The sequence below is a fragment of the Rhizomucor pusillus genome (genome assembly GCF_041956525.1).
Source record: "Rhizomucor pusillus strain CBS 183.67 unplaced genomic scaffold VTP01scaffold_3, whole genome shotgun sequence".
Lineage (NCBI taxonomy): Eukaryota > Fungi > Mucoromycota > Mucoromycetes > Mucorales > Lichtheimiaceae > Rhizomucor > Rhizomucor pusillus.
The window spans coordinates 451,444-469,424 of NW_027192145.1; the positions used below are offsets into that span (position 1 = coordinate 451,444).

At 43.7% G+C, this 17,981-nt stretch overlaps 10 protein-coding genes across 10 annotated transcripts; 5 read left to right on the forward strand and 5 right to left on the reverse strand.

The window, feature by feature from the left end:
• Positions 1 to 597: 597 nt before the first annotated feature.
• VTP01DRAFT_6358 (uncharacterized protein) lies at positions 598 to 1,339 on the reverse strand (the record flags this gene model as incomplete). The annotated part of the gene is made up of 5 exons (XM_069385250.1): positions 598 to 663; positions 739 to 844; positions 903 to 1,026; positions 1,097 to 1,113; positions 1,191 to 1,339. 5 exons carry the CDS (start codon positions 1,337 to 1,339, stop codon positions 598 to 600), a joined length of 462 nt encoding a protein of 153 aa, XP_069242731.1.
• A 1,620-nt stretch (positions 1,340 to 2,959) lies between these two features.
• Positions 2,960 to 5,584, forward strand: VTP01DRAFT_6359 (uncharacterized protein; the record flags this gene model as incomplete). Its single annotated transcript, XM_069385251.1, has 14 exons — positions 2,960 to 3,118; positions 3,247 to 3,298; positions 3,357 to 3,475; positions 3,556 to 3,638; positions 3,696 to 3,749; positions 3,801 to 3,835; positions 3,890 to 4,076; positions 4,133 to 4,196; positions 4,254 to 4,561; positions 4,615 to 5,026; positions 5,090 to 5,228; positions 5,286 to 5,381; positions 5,444 to 5,493; positions 5,549 to 5,584. 14 exons carry the CDS (start codon positions 2,960 to 2,962, stop codon positions 5,582 to 5,584), a joined length of 1,794 nt encoding a protein of 597 aa, XP_069242732.1.
• Positions 5,585 to 6,801: 1,217 nt separating this feature from the next.
• VTP01DRAFT_6360 (uncharacterized protein) lies at positions 6,802 to 8,831 on the forward strand (the record flags this gene model as incomplete). The annotated part of the gene is made up of 7 exons (XM_069385253.1): positions 6,802 to 6,842; positions 6,903 to 7,205; positions 7,281 to 7,306; positions 7,390 to 7,446; positions 7,535 to 7,938; positions 7,997 to 8,492; positions 8,554 to 8,831. The coding sequence occupies 7 exons, from the start codon at positions 6,802 to 6,804 to the stop codon at positions 8,829 to 8,831; spliced, it is 1,605 nt and encodes a 534-aa protein (XP_069242733.1).
• Positions 8,832 to 8,959: 128 nt separating this feature from the next.
• VTP01DRAFT_6361 (uncharacterized protein) lies at positions 8,960 to 11,939 on the reverse strand (the record flags this gene model as incomplete). The annotated part of the gene is made up of 8 exons (XM_069385254.1): positions 8,960 to 9,301; positions 9,368 to 9,514; positions 9,579 to 10,757; positions 10,814 to 11,226; positions 11,292 to 11,504; positions 11,569 to 11,672; positions 11,723 to 11,813; positions 11,876 to 11,939. 8 exons carry the CDS (start codon positions 11,937 to 11,939, stop codon positions 8,960 to 8,962), a joined length of 2,553 nt encoding a protein of 850 aa, XP_069242734.1.
• A 154-nt stretch (positions 11,940 to 12,093) lies between these two features.
• On the forward strand, positions 12,094 to 12,466 carry VTP01DRAFT_6362 (uncharacterized protein; the record flags this gene model as incomplete). The annotated part of the gene is made up of 2 exons (XM_069385255.1): positions 12,094 to 12,180; positions 12,272 to 12,466. The coding sequence occupies 2 exons, from the start codon at positions 12,094 to 12,096 to the stop codon at positions 12,464 to 12,466; spliced, it is 282 nt and encodes a 93-aa protein (XP_069242735.1).
• A 639-nt stretch (positions 12,467 to 13,105) lies between these two features.
• VTP01DRAFT_6363 (uncharacterized protein) lies at positions 13,106 to 13,503 on the reverse strand (the record flags this gene model as incomplete). Its single annotated transcript, XM_069385256.1, has 4 exons — positions 13,106 to 13,128; positions 13,198 to 13,318; positions 13,371 to 13,423; positions 13,476 to 13,503. 4 exons carry the CDS (start codon positions 13,501 to 13,503, stop codon positions 13,106 to 13,108), a joined length of 225 nt encoding a protein of 74 aa, XP_069242736.1.
• A 128-nt stretch (positions 13,504 to 13,631) lies between these two features.
• VTP01DRAFT_6364 (uncharacterized protein) lies at positions 13,632 to 13,905 on the reverse strand (the record flags this gene model as incomplete). The annotated part of the gene is made up of 2 exons (XM_069385257.1): positions 13,632 to 13,811; positions 13,876 to 13,905. The coding sequence occupies 2 exons, from the start codon at positions 13,903 to 13,905 to the stop codon at positions 13,632 to 13,634; spliced, it is 210 nt and encodes a 69-aa protein (XP_069242737.1).
• Positions 13,906 to 14,763: 858 nt separating this feature from the next.
• On the forward strand, positions 14,764 to 15,619 carry VTP01DRAFT_6365 (uncharacterized protein; the record flags this gene model as incomplete). Its single annotated transcript, XM_069385258.1, has 7 exons — positions 14,764 to 14,782; positions 14,845 to 14,877; positions 14,941 to 15,006; positions 15,064 to 15,132; positions 15,196 to 15,249; positions 15,315 to 15,440; positions 15,498 to 15,619. 7 exons carry the CDS (start codon positions 14,764 to 14,766, stop codon positions 15,617 to 15,619), a joined length of 489 nt encoding a protein of 162 aa, XP_069242738.1.
• A 57-nt stretch (positions 15,620 to 15,676) lies between these two features.
• Positions 15,677 to 16,952, reverse strand: VTP01DRAFT_6366 (uncharacterized protein; the record flags this gene model as incomplete). The annotated part of the gene is made up of 4 exons (XM_069385259.1): positions 15,677 to 15,993; positions 16,064 to 16,557; positions 16,619 to 16,857; positions 16,926 to 16,952. The coding sequence occupies 4 exons, from the start codon at positions 16,950 to 16,952 to the stop codon at positions 15,677 to 15,679; spliced, it is 1,077 nt and encodes a 358-aa protein (XP_069242739.1).
• A 349-nt stretch (positions 16,953 to 17,301) lies between these two features.
• On the forward strand, positions 17,302 to 17,972 carry VTP01DRAFT_6367 (uncharacterized protein; the record flags this gene model as incomplete). The annotated part of the gene is made up of 3 exons (XM_069385260.1): positions 17,302 to 17,385; positions 17,452 to 17,711; positions 17,777 to 17,972. 3 exons carry the CDS (start codon positions 17,302 to 17,304, stop codon positions 17,970 to 17,972), a joined length of 540 nt encoding a protein of 179 aa, XP_069242740.1.
• Between the last annotated feature and the right edge of the window lie 9 nt (positions 17,973 to 17,981).

Genomic DNA, 17,981 nt, shown 5'->3' on the forward strand with positions numbered 1-17,981 from the left:
AATTAGCAGGGAATGACTGTAATGTCATGCCGACTTCTCACTGAAGGAAAGTTTTACTCACGTATGTTTGTGCTCAATTTCCTAGATGAGAAGCCGGATGATTACATTAGATCTTTGTGTGAAATAAGAAACAAGTTGCAGATCAAGACTAGATCGAAACAAAGTACATTGTAGACGGATTACATATTGTGAATTCAAATAATAAATTTATTCCTAAAGGTGTTCATGGAAAACCGTCGTTCAGAGGTTCAACGACGCCTTGGCTGTTGAAATTTATATTTTCTTTAGTATTTGACGGTTCCATATGAAAATATTGAAATTAGAGAGAATTTGAAATTAAGAGGGTCGAAATTAGAGGAGAACGACTGTAAATCAGTATTTGGATAGATATCATAAATATGCTTATGTTTATGGGTGACGATAAGAGAGAGTATCACTAGGAAAAGATCCCTGCTTGATCCATTGTGTAAATGGCAGAATGATTATCCATGAAGTAAAGAAATGAAAGTACTAAAAGTATTGAGGTGATAAGCTATTAATAGCAGCATTGTTGCTTGTCATATCGAATACCAACTTGCTAAATTCTCTGCTAAGGGATTACATCTTCGAAGTGTTTGCGGAAAAAAGCAGCTGTTCATGCTCTTTGACAAATGCAATAGCACGCTGTGTTGAACAGCAAAGTGAGCATCAGAATTGCAGCTCCTTAATATCCATTGCTATTTTTGGTTACGAACGAACCTCTCTTCCTTCAGCTTTCTCGAAGAATTGCTCGAGGCGTTGTGCCATGACCAGGTCACCATGCACCTTGATTCTTCGAGCCATGTAAGCTTTGATACCCGTCAATCTTGGACGCCTCATGATTAGCAAACATTGATTACTAGAATATATCTGAATCCACATACCCTCCTGTGATAAAATTGAGAACATCCGTATCCTCTATCCAGATCTTGACTACACGAGGTTTCCTTTTAGCCGCTTTGCGTGCCACTTGTTCATTGGACGTCACAAGAGGCTTGATATCATTTCCTTTGCATTGTCGTAAGGAGTTCCGCGTCAAAATTCTTGGTATTTTGTTCACTCATTCACAGAGACATACCTTGGAAAAGAAGATACCTGCTCAGATATAGTGAGCAAAATTATCATTAGGTTGGAGCTGTGCTGGCAACGAAGGATGATTTATATCTCCATACCATGCTGTCTTGGGCTTTCGACGTTTGGTGATATTCAAAACATATAGACCCTGTATATTGGGCCATAGCGATCGGTCAGCAGCAAGTTGCCGGTCAAGCTCGAGCATCATCAAGTCTGAAATGAGTTGAGAGCGTGTTTTATCGGCCATTCTTAAGGGCATTTTTGAAGAGGAAAACGAAAAAAGCCAGTTCGTATCATACGAGCAATCAGTTTGCTCTTTATGCAGCTTTGCGACTGTGTGCTTGGAAAATCTTTGCCGAACCATGTGAAAAGCCCACAGCGAGCTAAGTGGCTACCCTTTTCTGCTGCCTTCTCCCAATTAAATCTCTATGAGATGGGTCCATAAAATCTTGCTGGCTAGCAGATGATCTTCTTGTCGAATAAATGCCGCAAACGCGATAGGTAACTGGACTGCATCAAGGTATGTAGAAAAGTTTCCTCAAAGATCGATCTATAAGAGCAACTGTCTTTTTAAACAGATCTGTACCGTACGTCTCAACTAAGTTCAACGGCCTGACTCAGTTTTCCTCAAAGTCACAGGTACATACTGCAAACCAAGATACTTGATGGATAACTAACCCTCGCCGATAACAGTTTATGAATCTAAATGCTGCTAATCATTCTAACCTCGTTTATCAAGGCTATTTGCAATCATCGCCGATCAGAAGTAAGTCAGAGAATAACTAGTTTTATGCAGAGAGCACACGGTCGCTTTTCGTATGATGCATGAATTCAGACGGCAGACAACTGTATGCGCTGTAGATTGTAGCTTTTTGTGGGCTCGGCCCTCTTGGGTTTTGCGAAGAGGACCCGTTGGGGTACATCTTCTCTGCCTTCCTTGTTTACACTGAGGAATGTACACCAGGCCGATCGAAAGCTAACAGAATAGTCTCTTGGTGGAGCCGCTCAGTCGAGTCGTAGCCAGAAACCCTCAGCGGCAGTTATCCCACAACTTCTGAGTGGGAGTAACTTTGTCGTGTCCGCGATCCTTTATTCGCTGGCTTCGCTAGAGACCTCTTTCATTACTGTCCGGTTTGAGCTGCCCTATGGACGTAATTATTTCCAAAAGCTGATTAGGAAAATGAAGTATAATAGCAAAAAAGAATGGTCCGCATCATAAAGCCTTTTAGGACCACGGCCTCTTGATTTGCGCAATAGTTTGCTGGCTCCTGTTCAGACAGTGAGCAGTCGGGAAGGAGGAACGTGCAACCAGTCTCCTGGGAGTTCTGTTATGAGGTTCTATCGCACTGTTTCCAAAGCTAATGACTTGACTGTTTCCTGCTGGAGTCTGAATATTGGGATTATGGCGCGAAGTATATGGACTCTTCCCACCGCATGCTCTAGCAAGTACGAAACATGCGATCAGAGAGAAGATAAGGCGCTTTCTTTCGCTGCTCAGAAAATTAATGCACTTTACTCTCTACATACTTTTAAGGACTGTATATAATCTAAATGGTATGATTACGAGAACAACACCGTGAGCAGCAGTACGTACTTCTGAAATATTTGTCATTACGCGACACTATATAAACGAAACTGCCTTTAAAAGAACAAATGGCTCCTCCTTAGTAGGTCGCTGCGTCTGGTAGACACAAATACTCTGCAACACCCTGAAAGGTCTTCATCGTGATACACGGCCAGCTAAGAATTTCAATGTCAGGAAGCTCCCCATCCCTGCAGGAAAACAGTATACTTCGGTACTTCAACCTCTGTGGCGCCCTGCATCAAGAGATATCGTTCTTCAACTTTCAGCACTTGATTTGCAATTATGCCGTCTAGCTCGGACAACAAGCAAAAGTATCAGCTTGGAGATATTTTGTCTGACAACATCTCCATTATGGAGACAGACGATGTGTCTGAGGAATCCGTATCTCTGGAGGATCAAGAGGCAAAAGAAGGTTTCTGCGTCGAATGCAAAGATCAGGATGTACGTTACTGTTCGTTGACTTAGCACGGCGATAGCAGTCAGGCGATGGCCCGAGTAAATTAGACGATCGTGCGATTTATTGGGTTTTCACAAAAGAACCAGGAGCAACTTATGATCACTTGCGTTAGGCCGTTCTTTTCTGCGAGGAGTGCAGTGAACCGTTCTGTGAAGTGTGCTTTGGTATGCATTTATAGAAACAAGTAAATGCATGAAAAGCTGGACTTATTGAATCCGTTAGGCATGATCCACAGAACTGGAAAACGCTCAAAGCATCACAGTAAAAGCTATTCAGCAAATGTCGCTCGAGAGACTGATGAAATGGACGAAAACGCTGATACATTGATTGAGAAGGACGAGGTAATTCTAACTAAACCATAATGAACGGCTATGCGGATCCTGCAATGCTGACATGTAATCCAATTTCTCGATTCTTGTAGCACAATGTTATCAAGCCAGATATAAAACCCATTCCTTCAAAAGCTGGTGTAGACTTCAGTTTAAGTCAATGGATGGAAGAACGGTTTGTACAGTATGAAAAGGCAGGGAAATCAGTATGCTTACAAAGTAAATTATGCAGAGCTAAGTATATACCGCTGCGTTTGCATTTGGAAGAAAGAAAATATTTGCGATTGTAAGTCAAGATTTTCTGTTAGCAAATAGTTTTATCAACGCATTATTATAGACTGGAGGCGGCCTTGAATGTAACAGAATACACCGGTAAGTCGAAAGCTTCAATTTTCAAGCATAAGCGCTGATGTTTGAAATGATTAGATCATATCGATAATGAATCGCACACCAGTAAAACAAAGCGCATTGTTAACCAGATCAAGGAGCTTTGCGCAGTGCTTACAGGGCTCGTCCTGGCATGCGATTACAAGCGAGGACAGGAGCTTTTCTCGGACCGTAACTTTGACGAAAACGAGGATTTTTTCCAGACGATTTTTGAAATCGGACGCAGGTATAGAGACTTGCTCGCAATGTTTGATAAACTTTTCCTGACAATAGACTGGATAGACACAAAATTATGAATCCAGAGAAGATGAGATCTGCTTACGGCAAACTCATGTATATGCTCTCGGTACGTGCACATAATACAAATTGAATATGGAAGGGTTTTGCTGATGAAACATGATAGGACTCGATGATTCCAGATGTCCAGGAAATGTTGGGATTTAACTGTGTGATTCCCATTAAAACTGTATATAGTTTTCTAAGCGAGAGAAGAGGGCTTGGCGTGCTGCAAGATGAATTATGTCTGGTTGCTACACGAGAGATTATCCCAGATGGCAAATCGAGATCACAGATCCAGACGGAAATTAAACGAAAGGAGAAAGCCATTGAACAATTAAGTCGGAAGTATCAATCCAGAATACTACCGGCGGACGACATTAGACACTGTCTCTACAGCATCGGCGACAACAATGCTTATCTACGCGAGAACAGGTAAACATAGAGCAGTAATCTGTTTCGATCTCATACTAAAGCATAATACACAGAGATCCATGTGAAAAGATGCTCCGTTACTTGGAGCGTTACTTCCATCCGACAGAATTTGAACCAGAATACTGCTTGTCTATAGCGGCCGGTGCGGATGGACACAGATTGAGTCACGATCACGAGACGCAGTATATATATGTGAACCAAACGCTCAAGCTTTGGCGGGAGATTCTAAACGAAATGTTTAAACTATGGACCTTGGCGGATCAAGATATGCTGAGCGCTAGCAACCCATATCGCTTGTCACAAACCGGCCAAGGACTCCACCGTATACAACCGTGTCCTGCTGTATCTAGAGAGATGCATCGTACATTATATAAAGCACAAAAGAAAGCAGGCACATGGATTGGCAGCAGCGTCATCCACCTGGGTGATAAGAACGTACCTAATGCTTTAATGTTTATAGACAAAGTAAGTACTATGGCTTGTTTGGTTTCGATATCCTTTCGAGATTAAATCGTTGTCCTTTTACAGTACAACCAAGTTTCTCGCATTCTAAACCCAATCTGCCTAACTCTGGATAAGTTGGAGGAGCTGTCAAAACAAGAAGGTATCAAGAGATATTTAGACAAGAAGTTTGGTGGGATAGATCAATGCAAAAAGGCAATCTTGGGTAAGTTAGCAATAATATCGCAAACGTTTAACAGCATTTCTTATCGTGAGTACATAGCTGATTTCTTCCGCGGTGCTTTTGATGGCTCCGGAGCTGATAACTTCTACGACGCTGGCAGTTGTATTGATGGTCGTTTGACTTCTGCGTGGAACTGTGAGTAGAGAAGCGTTACTCCTTACAAAGACAAAAGTTTCTCCTTACATCGATCATTTTAGGGTGTTCCCAAATTGAGCAGAAACCGTATTTCCCGGTATTCCTCTTGACAGTAAGTTCTGCCCTTGAGTTGTATTTAGATAACTAACTAACAAGCCATCTTGTAGGGTTTCGTTGGATTTGATGGCGGAGGATGGAATTAGAATGTTCTTTTTGAAAGAAAAGATAATGCTCTTTTGCTCCGCAAACAAACTTCGTGTTTAAAACGATTGACATGACTGTGCGGATGCATAATAAAGGGAGAATGTTCCGGGCTCAGAGTGTATGACAGCGTTCACCGGGGCATTGTCAGGAGGATGTATAGCACGTGCAATCAATGTTCGTAGAGCACATTGCAAAATCGCGATAACTATATAAGATTCTAAACTCTATGCAAGTCAGCGACACTTCAACAAAGGCTGAATGAACGGGGAAAATTAACTATGCCTAAACATCAATTGCATACCGATGACAGCTATGGCAAACAAGCAAGGATTTGCCTTCTCCGTGCTACCGGTGACACGATTTTATTTGATTTGTTTGGATGGCAATATATAGGATCTGCACGGAGAACCGGGGCAGTGGGTTCGATCCCCCTTTTTATCGCGAAGTAATGAGAAACAGAAGAACCGAGAGAAATAGATGAGAAGCCTATAAAGGGACGACATGGATGTTCGGAACAGTGCTACGCTTGGCTCATCCGTTCTCTCCGACGAATGCGAGCACAAACTTGCCCTTCTCCTCCTACATTTGACTCCTGCAAGAGGATGATTCCCCCTGTGTTTCTTTTTTAAAACATACGCGCTTACCGAAACAGAGAAAGATGCTGTACTCCTCACTTGCTAAGTCAATGGGACACAGCAAATATGCATTTAAGGCAACTGGCTTTCTAGCTATACGTTCGGAGAGGAAGCCACCATAAGGGGAGCGCGTTAGGGTGGGATGCGTATTCTGCGAAGAACAGAAGGGGAGGCGTTCCTACAGCTAGAGTAGAGGAAGGAGAAAGGCAGGTGCCATATTTTTTCCTTTGAAAGGTTCTCTTCCGTGAACGTAATGCTATACTGTGCATGAGTGCGTGTAGGCCGGTTGGTGCGTGCGTGCATGTGTAAGGTTTGTGTTAATGGCGTGTATGTTGGCATTTGACATCGATCTATCTTTAAACAAACGTCAGTAACTCCTTTTTTGCGCGAGACATTGTAACTATATAATTATTATCGACCTCTCTTTCTCTCTCTTTTCTCCCCATCCCTTTCCGTTGTTTTTTTGTCTTTCCTGTTGTCTCCAAACAAGATTTCCAATAAATTGGTAATCACTGCTTTCGGGATATTCCATAATTTGCCACTGACAAGTTCCTCATTCGTCTTACTTTCATTGCAGATCAATGTTCGTCGTACCTTATCCCAGCATATCATGCACAGAGGGGTAAACTGTCTTTAGTTACTGTATCTACCCGCGATATTATATTGACTAGTCTGTCTGTAGATCATCGCCACCCCATGCACCGCACGAGCAACAGCATCCAGATAATGGAGACCCCTTATTCAGAAGATCTATGAGTGGTATCCCATACTCAGTTGTTCCCAGCGTCGCATTGCCACCGCTGCCATCTTTTACAACAGCACTTGATCCTATCATATCATCTCAGCCGTACCAAACGATTGATGCGCTGTCATCTGTCAGCAGTACTGATGGCAGTGATATTTACTCACCCACTTCACCTCCAAAGATCAATCCTTTTCCAAGTACACATTCCTCAACTCCTGAGGCAAACAAATCGTCAAATGGGTAAGTTTCCGATCGTCATGGGTTTGTACTACCCATGCGTACAAATCAGACTTAGCAATTTTTGGTATATGCCAGTTCTCGTTTGGAAATTATCTTAAATGGTGAGTTAAAAAAGCAAAACCAAGATATCCTTTGCATTGTGTAATGCAAGATGGCGTTTTTTCTGATCGCAATGGATCTCTAGCTGCCCCAGCAATGCTAAACTCGTCGCAAGAACCTCCGCTTGCATATCTCAATAAAGGTATATACACACAGAGAAGCAAATGCTGGTACACCAAAATGTTCGGCCAAACAACCTAATATACCTTAATATCTTTATCTTATGATAGGTCAATCTTATAACATTCAGATCCAAGACAGGAGCAAGACCGATGGCAAGATTTCCACAACACTCCTCATCATGTTTCACGAAGAAGCGCATCGAGCCGTTGCGAGCAATTACTGGAGTTTCTGGCAGAGCCAGCAGAAAGATCCTCAGCAGGCCCGGGCTGTGGACATTGATGTACATCGCTGCAATGGTGTACAAAATATCACATGGTCTGCATTTGATCGCATAAGCTTTGAATGGGATGGGAAACGCGGCGCAAACATTACTGTGAGGTTCAATTGCTTATCAACCGACTTCTCCCGCATCAAGGGTGTCAAAGGAATTCCTCTACGACTATGCATGGAGAGCAAGATGCAGGATATGATAGAAGGAGTGTATTGCCGGATCAAATTGTTCAGGGACAAGGTGAGCTGCATATGTTGTCCAACATCGATTAGGCCATGTTTGAATGATGTGTTTGTAGGGTGCCGAACGTAAAAACAAGGACGATGCTCGACATATTGAGCGGCGACTTGCAAAGATCAACAGCACTAAAGACAACCATCCGCTTTGGCTTGCATATAACCGCACACAGACTTACACTGTATTCACTGCATTGGTTGAAACTAGCAGCGATAGTGCAAATTCTACCACTAACTCTCCACCGCAAAGTTGTCCCTCTTCCTTCTCTCCGCCTCCATCTTCCTCTCCTTGTACCTCTACAGCTAGTACTTTATCCTTGTACCAAACCACAGCCCCTTTCCCTTCTACTCCAGCTTCTGCATCCTTAATTTCCTGCTGTCCCATGACTGACACCGTTCCCACACACTGCTCTGGAGTTAAGCGCTCTCGTGCCTCGTCTTCACCATCAACATCACTGTCATTCACAACTGAAACTTCCTTCCACTCGCAGCGGCTTCCTTTCAAAGTAATCGGTCTTGATCCATCCTACATCCCAAACCGTAAAAGACGGATTGCAAGTAAGCATTTACAAATATTTCCATCTTTTTGCAAATATTCTTATTAACTTTTGTTTATAAGAATTGCGTCTGTTTATTCGGTTAGCCTCGGATGGGGACTTGCATCATGCTGTATATCTTGAGCACCTGACGGTGCAAGACCTCGTTGATAAGGTGACCACCAAGTTGAATCTCGTGGGTACTGTTAAACAAACAGTGCGTCACATCGTCCGGGATGTCAAGACCATTTCTTTACTGGTGGATGATGAAGTAGTTCAGCATATTCCAGACGAACAAATCATTCAAGTGGAAACAATCGCAGAACAAGATAGCTCATTGACACTTGTTCTCAGATACTGACACTTTTTATCGCTAATCAAATAAACAAGTAGCTTATTCGCTGTCTATGCTCCTTACTTCTTTATATTCAGAATTTTATGTATTCAAAGATTATATTGACAGAGATTGTAACATTTCAGATTTACATTTTACTGGACTCTACATTCGATCGGCAGATCATCATCTTCTTCGTCACTTCTGCTAAGTAATTCACCTAACGTTGCAAGTCGTTGACGATTTTGTAGTCGGTGCGAAATTGCCTCGATCATGCTTCGTGTGATGTACATGCTATGATCAATCGTGCTACGATTGTGTTCCCTGTTACGCTCCACAATCTCATCGACCTCGTACATATGTGAGGATTCTGAGTAAGAAGAATCTGCATATGGTTGTCTCAGCCGTGAAGTCGTGATGTGAGATGAGCAAGGCGAGAATATCTTTACAGTGTCGTCGATACCAGATACAGCCATTACAGGTATAAAAGGATGACCCTTTGAGCATCCATGATTAGTACCAACAGACAATACATTGGAAAACCTTTTGCCGGCAAATCATACCTGAATCACGTTCACAGTATCTTCATCGCCGTGAAGAACTTGCACGATCTTTCTTGTCTTTTTATCCCATACAAAAAATAAGCCATCATCGCTTCCGGACACAATATACTTGTCATTTGGACCATAGAAGTTCACGTCTTTCACAGTCTAATCGACGTAATCAGTCATGGGATTACTGCCTAACACTCCTTTCGTATTGATGGAAACTTACTCGGCTGTTACAATGCCCAACATATTTTGCGCGATGTGCTACTATATCAGTATCACTTTCCAAACCGGCTCTGTCGTTAAGCTGTTCCCTCGCTAAAGACAATGACTCGTCGTCTTCATCTTCATCATTGTCGCTGCTGCTTTCGTCGCTGCTCGAAATATCCATTGCATTTCCAAATGCCCTATTTTCGTCTTCTTCATCCGCTTCCTCTTCCTCTTCCTGTTCTTCTCCTTCCTCTGTGTAATCCTGTTCGCTAGCTGACGACGAAGATGGGCTAATTTGTGCACGAATAGTCTCATTGTCAAGAAGTATATCCTCGTCATGATAATCACAGGCACCGCTGGCTCCAATATCATGACCATGAATTTCTTGAGTCGAAGATTCAGAAATGCCTGCAGCAGCTTGCGAAGACATTGGCTCGTCGCTATTATCGCTGTGTACATACATTTCATCGAGCCATTTCCATCGGCAGTTTGAAGAGCTTTCCGCCTCAGCTTCGGCTCCTTCCTGCTGCTCGGGGCCTTCTCTGTAACCTTCTCGCACCAATGCTGCATTGATATCTTTCTGTAGATCGTCGAATCTTCTGAGCCAATCACTTCGTGATCGATTGCTACTGCTTGAAGCATTACTCCGGCTCTCCTCATACATTCTCGCTGCATTCTGGATATAATCTTCTGCCATCTCCAGCCATTCTTCTCTGTCTTCAAATCCATTTGTGTGCTCTGCACCGCTTGCAATCCAGAGACCACAACCAAGAGTCCATTGCCCTTGCCAAGTTTTCGGCGCCTCTCGCTTAGCTTCGAGTATCAGTTGTCTAGAAGATGCTAATTCTTCATCTGCATAGTATTCATCGTGAGGGCCACGATAACTTCGTGGCCGTTCATACAACCGTCGCAAATGAACAGCTGCGAGCAGACAGTTTACCCACACGTTTTGGATTGGATCATCTTCTTGACCAGACGCGCGTAGATTATTGAGCTGATCCATGCACGTATCCAGATGCGCTTCCCGGAACGAACGTATAATTGCATCCATGTTCGAAGTCTGTTCTTGGTTGCTGAACCGTTGTTTGGACATTTTGCTCGATGCTCGAAATGTTCGTTCAGACGGAGACGGCGTGATAGGAGGATCATGCATGTTGAAAAGGTACACGGCATCAGATGACCAGCTACCAATAAGCTAGACAAGATGTCGGTCATACATGTTGTAACAAATCCTGCATATCGGCAACTTACCTCTTGGCTATTTGCATCACTAAATTTGCAGGCAGTGATGTGTTTGTTTCTACGTCGGCGACGATCGTTTCCTGAGGTGAATCGCTTGACGCATCTGCTGGTCGCCGCCCAGTTTGTACGTTTGCCCGCCCCTCTTCCACCACGGCCAATCATCCGTCTGTCATGCAAGTATACGAAATCATCCATTCCTGCGATTATAAAGTATTGCGGCTGCAACTTATTGAGTGAGAGCGAGTTGATATCGATACCGTAATCGCCGTAATCAAGTAGCGGTGATGGACATCCTTCGCGTATATTTGGATCCCGAGGCTGAGGATACTGCCGCGCAGGTCTTCGAACACTTGTCAAGAATGACCGGACAGAATGTGGGGAACAAATGTGCGGCGTCCGCAGATCAAAATGGCGAACAGTGCCTAAAAAAGGAGAATAACAATGAGCAAATATATTCAGCTGATACAATCTGTAATGCATTTTCTACCATCTTCCGAGCAAGTCATGAACTCGTGCGGATTGTTCTCCAGAGCAATGCGTTTCACACGGTCGCTGTGACAAGTGTACACCTGCCGAAGATCCCCGGTTCCAGCTTCGCTTACGTCGAATATCCTAATCTCAGAGTCGCCTGCCGCTGACACAACCACGCTATCCGACGTATACGGCAGAAACTTTGCAGAGAATATATTCTGGGTATGACCTGCAAACAATAAATGTTGTTTACTGCAATCATGCCAAGATTTTTCAAGAACGATGATATATACCTGTATCAATTGTGTATCCAAGTTTGTAATCCTGCCATGGTAGCCAAACGCAGAGGGTGGTATCGTCCGAGCCAGAAAGAAGCTTGTCGCCCCCTTGGGACCAACTGCTTCACATAAGAAGACATTTGTCATATGTGCAAAACTTATGACTTACAAGAGCGTATTCACACAGCCATGGTGACCATGCAATTCCTTCTCGAGTGTCATTCGAGCCAAGACACTCTCATCGTTGTAGATCGATTGGGCTAGGTTGGTCCGTAAATCTAAGCTGATCTATCTTATCTGCTGCAATGGGGAAAGAGCTTACTAAAGAACTTCTTCGATACGCCTTTGCGTCTGTCCTTGAGCCGCTTTTGGATGTCTATAGACATTGAGTAAACTGTGTCATGCAACTCACTCCCGTGCTCTCCGAATTCTTGTTGGAGCTCAGCGTCTTGTTACACAAGTGCCGTCGATGGCAGCAAGATTTGCGAAAACACACCTCTTCCTTCTTTTTTCTCTTTTCTTCTGCTCCTTCAACTCTCTATGGGAAATCATCTTAGCTATCCTTATGATCCGTACTGGGCATACGAAATGGATCCGTCCTACTATGGGTATGATCCCGATTACATGGTATGTTCTCTTTGCTTGGGAATATTAACGGTGCCGCTGTCGCTCCGTCTTCCCCTACGAGCTGATCATGTAACTTGCTTATGTTTGACAGTGGCGATTACGAAATCGAGGACTATTTGCAAGCAGGTACTATTATCCATACCCGTACACGACTGCGCCAATAATGTACAGCAGCTACTACGACTATTACCCATCATCTTTATACTACCCGCAATATCAAACAATGCCCTATTACGGTGGTCTTCCTCTATACCAGCAGCAATATTATCCTCGTGCTTATTTGTAGTATACTCATTTGTCTGCATGCTTGCTTCTTTTCCTTGTTTGTACGTACATACAAAAATATGGCTGGATAAATAAAATGATGATAAGAAACAAGAGAAAATGGAAAGAAAAAAGGTGGCGCTGTAAACAAACAAAACCTTCAAGTGGTTACGAATCCGGCTCAGTGTTGTGTAAATTTGGCGTTTCCAACGACCAAGTTGTATTTGATATGGCTTCTTTCTAGTTTATTGACAGATTAATCGAAAGAATTGGCTGAAATCGATTGGAATGAGCTTGCTGCAACAAAATTGTCAATGAGCCACTATCGATCCGATCTTCGAACAAGGACGAATGGGAGTAAGACTATATATGGCTATTAGATTAAACTATCTACACGCATGAACTCCAAATGAATCAATCGCAGTCAACGATCATCGTTAACAAGGTATGGCTGATACAATGTGCATGGCTAGAAGGGTGGTCCGCTTGCTCGATCTGATCCAGAGCTGAAAGCTTCCTGATGACAATAATGCAAACAATAAAGCCATTAACCTGAATGGATATAGAAGCTTGGAGTACATGGCTTCCTTAAATCATGGCATTTAAAATGCGAAAGCTGCATTTTTTGCTGTGACTTACTGTATCTCCCAGCTACGAATCTTCACTCGGGTAGTTCTAACATGTCTAGGGTCAAGTATTGCATTGTCTGTAGCTTACAGCCCATCTAATAACTCTGGAAAACTCCGTCCTGACCTCTTGTTAGAGCCTGCGGTTGGGAGTTGGAGTCCCCTCTGGTCTCCATGTATAGAAGGAGAATTCGTCGAATTTGTATAGCGGCGTTGATATCTCGATTAAAGTTCTTAGGAGCGTGATCCTACTTGGAGTTAGTCACCATCGGTGCATGCACTAACATTTCATATGCTTACTGCTCGGCCTTCTTGGTGGTTGGGGCATACTTTTAGGCCATGCACTTCTTGACCTTTGAATGTATGAGATTGGAGCTCTTTTCACAGGTGCAAGGAAAGGCTTACCCGATAGTACCAGTTTGTATTCGGACATTTACTCGATGGATGCATCAGCTAACCATCCTCGTCTTTGCACGAAAGCCTTTCCTTCCTCTCCCACTGTTCGCCGCCGTCAGAGAACGGAATACATGTTGCCTTCTATTGTCCGTCCAAGTGGGATGGTTAGCCAATGCACTTCGCATAACAGCCAGAAACGGTTAGGTCGTATTTGTGTTCACATTGGCAACCATTCATGTCTCTGTATGGAATTAGTTCGTTGTCGCCGAATGCGCATGTAATACTGGTCTTGTATTCGTCAACAAAGACGACCAACGCATGTCGTGCTAGATCCTTCGCAAAAAGCTATATATTAGGATTGTTCAATTTGTTAGATGAGTGCACTATCTGGTTATATTGCTTAACATACCCAATGTGGTAATGGACTGAGCGTCTTCATATGAGGAATGTTAGCGCTTCCCAAAGCTATAATGCATGGTCAATGGTCTTTCTCCCAGCCGTTCTCTGCAGCTATCCTTCTCTCGAGCCCCCGAGCGAGTTTCCCACTCTCGCCTGCTAGTTGTATGGATAAGTTATTACAAAAATCAGACCAAAGATGACCAACAGGCACGTTTGCCGGAGTATGTCCCAACAATTAATGTATAATGGCCGCTTGCATGGGCTGCCTTGCCGCCGAATACAAGGTTTGACGATGCCATCTATGTTTGAAGTGACTGTTGAATGTAAACAAGCTACACAAACCCATAAGTAACTATTCGGTTATATCTGTACATAACACGCCCAAATTAGAGCAGGTTTTGCTAACTTCTGATGCAAAAGCTCAATGTTGTGACATAGTCTTGAAATTCGAGAAACGTCGGAACGCTGGGTGGATGCTGCTGTAATTGCTCATATTCGATATTGATATTGGACTTTTCACGATTTTTGTTTTCCTGCAATTTATTCCAGTTTACTTGAGTCTGATGTCTTAAGCAGCACAGTTAGCTTCAACGTACTGAAACGTGATCAGATTGTTTCTACTTACTAGTAAAACTGGCCTATAGTCTCGATGATATTGTTGCAAGCAATTGGCTACTCATCGGGCGCGCCAGGTATGAATGTCCTTTTTCCTAACCACGGAAGATCGTAAAAGTATGCCTCTGTCGAAATTCGGGATCAATGCCGACGATTCGGTTATTTTGAAGGCGCAGGGTATCGAGACCCTGGAGCTGTTTAAGGCCCGCCCGTCTTCACTTGGAAACTTCTCTTGAGCGTGAATCCATCGCGCTTCATCCACTTGAACTGTAGATCTTTGAAGATGCCGAAATATTATTGCGGTAGGGAATGGAACGATGTTATAATTAGGACAAATGTGGTTTACAAGCTACTGTTTTTGCAGAATATTGTGATATTTTCCTGACACACGATAGCGGTAAGCTTCTTGTTGATTCTTTGCATTTCTGGACTGCATGTACCGATGCTCATTGTCTTTTAGCTTCGGTGCGCAAGGCCCATAATAACGGTAAAAACCATATTGCCAACGTGCGAAACTACTATGCAGGTAGCTTGCTCTCTTTAGAATTGCTTGCATTCATCTTGTACTCACTCAATGTTCCAGAGATCTCGCAGGATAAGGCACAAGCGATCATTGATGAAATCACAAAAGCTTATGAGAACTCAACCGCAGGTATTTTCGCAGATCATTACGACTATGTATATACGACACAACTCTGATTTTTACGTGATATAGTCTTACCACCTCAATATGCCGGAATTCCACAAACTCCTGTGGGTGGGCCGCCTTGTAAGCCTTTGTTTTTAATCTTCATATGTGCTTGATTATCTGACGCTCTGCTATGTTTTTGGTAGATCCTCCACCACCACACATGATGGGACGACCTCCACCAATGCCTCCACATATGATGGGACGACCTCCACCGCCTGGTTATCCGCCATACCCGCCACCGCCAGGTCAAGGTATCCCGCCTCCTCCAGGTGAGTTTCCGGAATCATTGAGCAACGAAATGGTACAGCTAACGTTGATGTCACAAGGTCAACGCCCGCCACCACCAGGACAGCAACCGCAACCACCCATGTACGGTCAAGGTGGCCCTCCACCTCCACCTGGGTACTATGGAGGTCCACCTCCACCTCGCCCACCATCAAGTTCATAGGCTTAGCCATTCACCAATCAAAATAAAGAGTACTTGAAAGTTTCACTCTCTTTTCTCTTATCCCATCACGTGTTTCCCAGCACAAGTAAATATGTTAGGATCGTTGCTATCACGTTGACGTCGCCTCCTTACGCGTGCTGCAATGGTATCTTCTTCCTTGGGCGAATCCTCCTCGATCTCCTTGTCAGAATTGGCATCGAATCGGCCTTTATCTTGTTCGATATCCTGTTTCGCTTCAGACTGATCCTCTTGTGTGATTGCGCTGTTTGGACGGCTGCTGTTTGGTGTTGAAGGTGGGATTACCGGTCCATTCGGGTGTAGCTGTCGTGATTTGCGTGATGGATTGAATTTTTTACATTGCGGACAGACATATTCTATCGATAAATCAGTGAGAAAAGAAAGAGAGGAAAACTGGCGTGGTAACATAGCCAAGAATGTACGTACGGATAAAATCGATTTCTTGAGGGAGTACAAGACCATTGTGAGCAAAACAGTGGTTGCAAACAAGTGCAAATTTGGCTTCCGGGCCTTCGTCGCTAACTACCGCATCGATTAACCGATCATACCACTGTCTTTGGCGTGGCCTAGCTGCTGCCGCTTGCATAAGCTGAGGAACAGCAGGTGTTGCGGCGAGCGTAGCAGGACGCGTGACCGCATTTGCTGCAGCCATAGCTGATGGTGATGCAGCAGGCTTCTGTTGGCTTTGCTGCTGTGGCTGCTGCCGCTGCTGCTGTTGTTGTTGTTGCCCTCCATGAGGTTTCGTAGAAGATCCGTTCTCGTATCGATCCAGCAACGATTTTGTGGCATAATATAAAGTCTTCTTTTTCAATTCTTCTACCTTGCGCTTTTGCTCTGCGCGCAACGACATCAAATTCGCTTCTTCCTGGGATTGTTTGCGTGTGTAGAACCATTTTAACGACTTTCTGCTATAATACGTTCTTTTTTCGTGCACGACGCGAGTTAATTTCCGTTTCGTTACTGCATTATGCAAGCTCTTACATGACAGGTACAAAAAATACTTGCAATGCGACGAGAAGATTCGTTTCGAACGTTTTTTCTCGGTTGTGAAATATAAATACACAGTACAAGAGACACACGGCCCATACTATCGCGGCGTACAGTACAAACAAGACTCTCCAGCGTCGTTCCCTGAGCTTGATCTCGGATAGTTTGATTTCTGCCTTTTGAATGTTGGCATCAAGCTCTGAAAGGATCTTCTCATAATCGTCCGAGCGAGTCTAGGTTTCAAAGCAGCAGTGTAAATATGCACAAAGACTCTTGTTGCTCTAAAGGACAAATTTCATGCCTTGGATTTTGACAGGAAGTTTCCCATTGATTTTGTCGTGTGTTTCGCACAAAACCACCAAAAAGAGGTCTTCACAGAATATTATCAATCGCCGCTATTCCGCACATGCTTGATCCAACATTTGTTTGCTTATTCCAAGACAAAATCCCTTGTGAAAATTGAAGGTCTGAGCGCCTGAGCAGTTGGTTCTCCTGACTCTCGTTTGTACATTATCCAGCACTCCAAAGTACTACATATAAGCGAAGTAATAATGAGTCTCCCTTTTTTCTGTGCTTCGTCGCCCCCGAATCAGAATACGCAACGTGAAGGCTGACTTAATTTACTACCATAATTAAATACGCTTTAGGTTGCCCCAATCTCTTCTTGCTTGTCAGATATGGACGGACATCAAGGACATCACGAACACATCGGACACGATGGTCATGAAGGCCACGATATGCCTGCAATGTGTAGTATGAATGCAAGCATCTTCACGCCAATGCTAGCACACTTGGATCGGTTTGTTAACACTGCGTTATCATTGCAGATGCTGTTCAACTGGCAAATACAAGATGTCTGTGTTGTGTATGAATGGTGGCATATCCATTCCGCACTCGAAATGTTTATATCATGCCTAGTTATCTTTGGTATCGCTGCCGCCTACGAGTATCTGAGAGCACAATCGAGCCACCTTGACCAAAGGTGGTACGAAGCCAATGCCAAAAGACAGGCCGATGCAACCCTTGGTGAAAATAGCGACGGAGAGGAAGATCAAGGATTACTACGCAGAAACACGGCTGTGTCTAGGTATGAGCACTCTACGATGGTCGGTGTATGCACAAATTTGCTCTAACGTAAAATGGGGATGATAGTAGGCTGAGTCGAAATCAAGAGATTATGAGATCCACGATATACGCTATTTTGGTAGCCATCAGTTTCTGGCTGATGCTAGTGTTTATGACATACAATGGCTTTTTGATGATTGCTGTAGTGCTGGGAGCTGGATTTGGTCATTTTATTTTTGGACGCGGCAAGCTGGCTGCCAACCGCTCTATCCAGTGCCATTAAATTTACCAC